At 41.2% G+C, this 6630-nt stretch overlaps 1 protein-coding gene across 1 annotated transcript; it reads left to right on the forward strand.

Moving 5' to 3' along the window:
• Positions 1 to 216: 216 nt before the first annotated feature.
• On the forward strand, positions 217 to 6211 carry GPR55 (G protein-coupled receptor 55). The gene is made up of 2 exons (XM_068145717.1): positions 217 to 485; positions 3494 to 6211. Exon 2 carries the CDS (start codon positions 3501 to 3503, stop codon positions 4422 to 4424), a length of 924 nt encoding a protein of 307 aa, XP_068001818.1. The 5' UTR covers positions 217 to 485; positions 3494 to 3500; the 3' UTR covers positions 4425 to 6211.
• Positions 6212 to 6630: the final 419 nt, after the last annotated feature.

The raw sequence follows: 6630 nt of genomic DNA on the forward strand, positions 1-6630 counted from the left end.
CTGTGATGCAAAAAACGTAGCCGAGCCAATCCTGTCAACATTTGCTGTTTCGTTTCCTAGGTCAGTACACCGTTGCTGCTAGATCCTGCTGTCTCAAAACCCAATTAATAATTAATTAGTCCATAGGAAGTGGAAAATTATCACGTGGTAGGAGAACTCAAGAACAAACAGAGCAGTGATGGCAGAGTCTGGACCAACTGAGACACAGCCCCTCAAGTAGTGTTAAATACAGGTTCCTATTTCAGCTTCTAGAAGTTGTCTGAAGCAATCCTAGAGCTGCAGGGGGTTCCTTCAGGAAACGTGGAGGACAGAGGAATTTTCTTGAGAAGACTGGAAAAGAGCAAACGTGGTGCCTGTCTCTTAAGAAGAAAGAAAAGGAGGAGCTGCAAAATGGTAGACCACTAATCCTGGCCTCATTATTTGGAAAACCACTGGAAGCACACACTGAAGTTTCTCTTTGCAAGGATCCAGAAGACAGCACAGTGGTAAGTAATATTCTACACATATTCATCTGATAACAGCTGCAAGAGAAGCAATTTAACTTTCTTCTGTGACACACCAAGCACTGGGGGATGAGGTGTAGGTGGGGGAAACAGACTGCAAACTCTTCAAAGAAATTCTCATAAACAAACATGATCTGGATGAAATTTCTATATGATTAGTAAGTACCTACTGAGATTAATCAGTGTCTGCCATACAGGATAGATGCATTTGGCATCGTTCAGTATCTTTCAGATTCGGTACCACCACTATTTTTATCAGTAATTTGTACAATGCAGTAAGGACAATGTTTATAAAATGACTACAAGGCTCTTTGTCAGGTTCTTCAAATCATTTTGGGCAAGTGTATTACTCGGTGTGAAGTATTTGCAAACAGTTCCCTTGGATTACTCAAGATGTGAGATTTAAGCTTGAGGGAAGGAAAAAAATGACAAAAACTATCAGGTTTTTGAACATCAGGCACTCCACTTGAGTGCTTGAAATTACCAGTTTAAAGGCTGGGCACACTTCCTTGCAATAAGCTATTTTTAGGAGTAACCCAATACGTAATTTTGTGCTAAGGCATTCCAAAACAAACCCAATCAGTAAAATAGAAACCCAGTAAAAGTGGATTCAAAACTCATGCTTTTAATAGACATCACAAGCAATTTTCTGATATACCTATATAGCACACCAAAAGCTGGATCAACAGGCATTGTCCCTTACCCAAAATGTTTGATGTCATCTGATTTTTCTCCAGCTAAATGGATGCTTTTCGTCACAGGACACACGCACACCACAGCACAACACTCCTGTTCCCTCTTATTTGTCCTACCCTCAGGTGACAGCAGTGTCCCCTCCAGACTTGGCACAAACTCATCACCATCTTTAGTGGAATTATCTCACCTTTCAGGTACCACGATCACAGGATTTTCAAAGCAGCTGCTGGCTCAGTCAGATTAACTCAGTCTCAGAATGACTAACAAACCAAAGTTTTCTTTTAGTTCTCATTTCTGACAGACAAATCCACTGATAACCATCAAATTTCCTTTTGTTGTTTCCTAAATTCACAAAGCTGCAACAGTCCCACTCACAAAGCTCAGCTCAGCTCCCTGGAAGTGGTCCTGACCAACACCTCCTCCTCACAGTTCACACCTGCTTCTACAGTGGGGTCATTGCCAAGGAGTAGTCTCAGTGAACTTGTGCATCCAGACTGTTTGCAGTTATCACCAGCTTTCTTGCAACCATTTGTTGCAGTGTCTTCTTCTCTGGAGATATTCAAAACTCACCTGAACACAGCCCTGGGTGAACATGCTTTAGCAGGGGGATGTTGGAACAGATGGTCTCCAAAGGCCCCTTCCAAACCCTACCATTCTATGATTTTCTCACTTTCTTAGCCCTTGTTCTACCTTCTGGTTTTCCTAGCACTCTTCAGTTATTTCTAGTGCACTTTACTGAAGAGCAAAGGTCTCCAATCTTCAGTTCTCTCCTGATCTGAAAAAAAGCAGACAATTCATCAAAGAAGTGAATGGTCTGGCAAGAGCTCTCAAAGCACTAGTTAGTAGCTTTCCATTAAAATTTGTACAAAGCTTTGACTCAACAGTTATAGAACTGGTTTAATCATGTTTGACACTCCTTCCTTCAACAGACAGCATAGATAGATGCCTTTCCAGACACACTAATAACATACATCCTTCATAAGAATTACTGGGGTGGACCCTCAGCTTTATGTGCCTCTTTTTTCTGTAGTCTGAGCTGGAAATAAACTGTTTTCCCTAATATGAGCATGTCAAGCTTTGAGAGCATCCTGTGTTCGGCTACAGTTATTCTCATTATCACTCACTGATTCCTGTAAGTTATGCTATCTCTGACCTCCAGTGCAATACCAACATCCCTGTAAAAAGCAGAAGTACAAGATAGGGCAAAAGCACAAAGATGTTTCCTCAGTTTATATTTACCAGATCTGATTGTTCTTCATTTCTCTCTTTTTAACATTGTATGTTAGCCATTTTTGCTTTCTTGAGCAAAGTCTAGCTCCATTTGATAGTGCTAATGAGCTACCTGCTACTTTTTGTCCTCCACAACAGAGATTCTTCTCTTGAACGAGTTCTTCTTAAAACCTCTTCATGTAGTTCTAATAAATTCTTTTGAACTGCTTGCTTGGCTGGGCTGGGCTGGAAACTTGAGCTAGCTTAGTTTGCTAAAACACACATACATTTTTAAGAACACCAATTCTACAGAAATTGTGTTTTTTCTTAAAGAACTATATTATTAAGTTCCACTTGCTATTTTTTTTGCCAGATTATCTAAGATAATCAGTTAAAACTTAAAGTACTTGCAAACTCAAAACTCAATCAGTGCTGGAAGATAATCATAAGCTAGAAAACACACTTACTCAATTTGCACTTACATGAAAGATCAGTCTTCTGAAGCTGACCTTCCTATAAACTGCATTGGGTACAAGGATTACATGGAATTAAAATATCTCTATAAATACAGGTGTAGTAAAAGCACAACAGCAGAAGTTCCTGATGCATAGGGAATTAAAGATACAAGAATAAAATCCCAGCTATCGGTTTGACCTGCCTTAATATGAAGCAATCATTTAATCAGTTTCTGTGTAGCAAAGGAACTGAACCCAGTGCTAGTTCAAGAGGTGTGTAAGTTACTAGAGACAGCCTGTGTACTCTAGAGTTTTTGAAAACACATGTAAGGATGGGTCAGTCTCTTCAGCAGCTGAATAGATTAGCTTAAAGGGCGTGGTAGTCAGTGGGTGCTGACTACCTGCAATTGAGAATTAGGCTCCTTTATAAGAAATCAAGTTACTCAAATCGGGAATAGAAAGTTCTGTGCTTGAAATAAGGATTCACTTTAAATAACAGCCAGACTGATTAAGTGTATAGCTCAAAACCAAAAAAGCCCTGAGCTGTATTTGAAAGTATCTTGCACTGATATACCAAGCCAGTAACACTGAGCCTTATAAATTTCCTACTCATTCTCTCTGTCTTTTTAGGGGAGAAATGACCAACAGCAGTGGGGAATGCACCTTTACAGACGTGGACGAATTAGCCAAGACCCTGCAGTTTGGGATCTCCATCCCCACCTTTGTTGTTGGGCTGCTTCTCAACACCCTGGCCCTCCTTGTGTTTTGCTGCTTTTGGAAGAAACAGACCAAGACCTCAGTCTACATGATCAATCTTGCACTCGCAGACATGTTGCTGATTCTCTCGCTCCCCCTCAAGCTGTACTACTCTGTCACAGAAGCTCCAGGTCTCCTGTGCGCATTCATCCAGTCTCTCTATTTCGTCAACATGTACGTCAGTATCTTCGTCGTTGTCTGCATTACTATTGACAGATACATCTGCATAAGGCACCCCTTTGAGGGCCGAGCTAACCAATCCCCCAAATGGGCTATCTTGATTTGTGGCTTCATCTGGGCAGTGGCTTGGCTTTGCAGCAGCCCACTGTATGTGTTTCAAGATAAAAGGTGTTTAAAATGCTTCCACAACATGTCAGACAATACCTGGAGCATACCTATGATTGTTTCTGTGGAGATCTTTGGATTCCTGATCCCACTCACAGTGATGGTTTTCTGCTGTGCCCAAAACATCTGGACTCTTCTGAATCACAAAAGTCAAGCCGAAAGTATGGTAGAAAGCAACAGCTCTTTACGAGTCATTATGAACCTTGTGGTGTTTTTGGTGTGCTTCACACCCATCCACCTTGGGATTTGCCTACAGTGCCTGGTAAGACAGCATGTGATAAAGGATTGCAGTCTGAAACAAACCATCAGCCTCTTCATTCAGGTGTCGATGACATTAGCCAACCTGAACTGCTGCCTGGATGCCATCTTTTATTACTTTGCTGCAACAGAATTTCGTGAGAAAACACACCTGAAAAAGGTTATTGAACGATGTCCTGTCTTCAAGCCTTGCCCTGCATGATGGGACTGCCTGCAGTGGAAGAACAGCTCTTCCCAGATTCCACTTGCTTCACAGGACACTCACAGCATTATCCCTGACATAGCATTCAGATCACCCTGGCCATGGAGAAGGGCAGTGTTTTTCCAGTGAATGTGAACCTGTTCCATATTTTTCTTCCCTTTAAAGACAACAGGGGAAAAATGTTGGAAAAAAGAACCAGCATTAGCAAAGTGACAAAGCAATACCAAAAGAAGCATTAAGCTTGACAGTATCTGTTAAATGTGAAAGGCTTGCCAGAGGAAATCTGCCCAGATCAGTGGAATGCCGCTTAATATCTGCCTTTGTCATTGCTGCACCAGTTTTCCTTTTGCTAACATGATCTGAAAGTTGTTGCTAAGGGTGAGACATAAAAATAACTATTCAAAACATTATCTCTACTTTAGAATGTATCTAAGAGTTAAAAGGCAGCATTTGGTCAAAAGACTGACACTGCCTTTTTGTTCTGTAAATCTCACAGAGGCCACTGTTGGAGCTCACTTGCTTTGAGCAGCTCGGCCAGCCTGGGATAGCAGTAAATCCTCCCTCCTATAAGCATTATATACTGGTCAGGGCAGCTACATGGGACAGCAGCCTCTGCTCTTCCATGGAGGACAAGTTATCTAGCATATAACCCCAACAGAGCTTCTTGGCCACCAATAGTTCCTTAAGCAATGAACACTTCTGATGATCTTTGCTGAGGAACCAGTATGTTTTTCTCCTGCAATTAAAAACTGCGTTTGCACATGAAAACCAAAAAGAGCCCCATTGAATATGGCATTTAGTGAAAGACCATCTATGAGTAAGTGTATTTCTACATGACTGTTCTCCTATCAAGGCCATGACATGATCATACATGAAATTCTTCTATCTTCTCATTCTTTATTGGAAGATGGAAATCAGGAAAGCAAGCCCTGTGTCACAGGAAAATAGAGAGAGTCTGTTTGCTATACACCTTGCTCCCAACTGGAAGACTGGGCCAGCTCTACCTATCTCATTCCTTAGGGAAGTTCAGCTTGTACTGTACACTCCACAAAACATCTCCGGACATGCCTCAAACATTCTTGGCCAGCACTTCTGGTGTGTCATTGCCCTTATGCCTTTTGCATGTTTGGCTCTACCTCTAAATTACAAGAGGTTTTCTTGTATCATGCTGGCATGGGTCATGCTCTTATCCAGAAACTTTCACATCAAGAACTCCTTTTCTGTGCCTTTTAAAAACAGCCGTAAAAAAATGGTCCAAGATTGCTCAGCCTAAAACAGTCACAATTCTAGAGCAGATGTTCCCTTCATTCAAAATGTGAAGAGAAATTACCTTCTGTCTGGAGCAAATCAGAATGAAGAGGCCAGTTTTGAAAACAGAATTTGCTGACAATTGATTTCCACGGCAACTGATTGAGCAAGGGGGCAGCTCCACGTATCTAATAGTGGAGCGAATGCATGAGCATTTTAGAACTTCTTAGTACTTCAGTAATAAAATTATGGCCACACAAGGAGCTGAGGCAAAGAAAAGTTCTCATCACCTTCACCAGTACTTGCAGAGGGGCAAAAAGGAAAGCTTTCCAAAACTGCAGGGTTTTGAAAACATTGTTTTACCACTGCCTCAATCAAGCAGAAACTTGCAGCCTTTTCAATATGAGTTAGCCTTTCTTTTTTCCACACATTTCATGCTATTTTGCATATGAAATGTGTGAGAAAGAACTTGTTCTGCTGAATAATCTGCATATATGAAGGGTATGGCTTGAAAATACGTTTTAGCTCCCCAATCTCAATGCCGTGTATGATGCTTATCTACCTTTTTCATCATAAACTTTTACTGTTTTCTCCTTAAAACAGCTGCAAGACTCACTGGGAGACTTTTCTTCTCAGGAGCTACTTCATGTTTGTAGCTATGGCAGCCAAGAATAACTGAATAAACAGTATTAAACAGAAAAAGTAAACCCAGGAAAGATAATCATACAGAAGTCTGGAAGTGGTTACCCAGAGAAGCTTTGTGATATCCTCACAGAAGTTTCCAAGACACAGTATTGTGGCTGATCTGATCTAGCATTGGAGAAGAAAATTGTCTCCAGCAGTGCCTTTCCCATGGTTTTGTGACACTCAGCAAATGCCAGTTTGTTTTACTTCTTTTCTCCTCCAAGACAAAAAGCCACCACTTAGTGATGCTGATGTTGTAGCACTGGTTGTCAAT

Source organism: Melanerpes formicivorus, unplaced genomic scaffold, assembly GCF_026170545.1.
Source record: "Melanerpes formicivorus ecotype bairdi unplaced genomic scaffold, bMelFor1.0.p_v2 SCAF_12, whole genome shotgun sequence".
In the NCBI taxonomy this organism is placed as follows: Eukaryota; Metazoa; Chordata; class Aves; order Piciformes; family Picidae; genus Melanerpes; species Melanerpes formicivorus.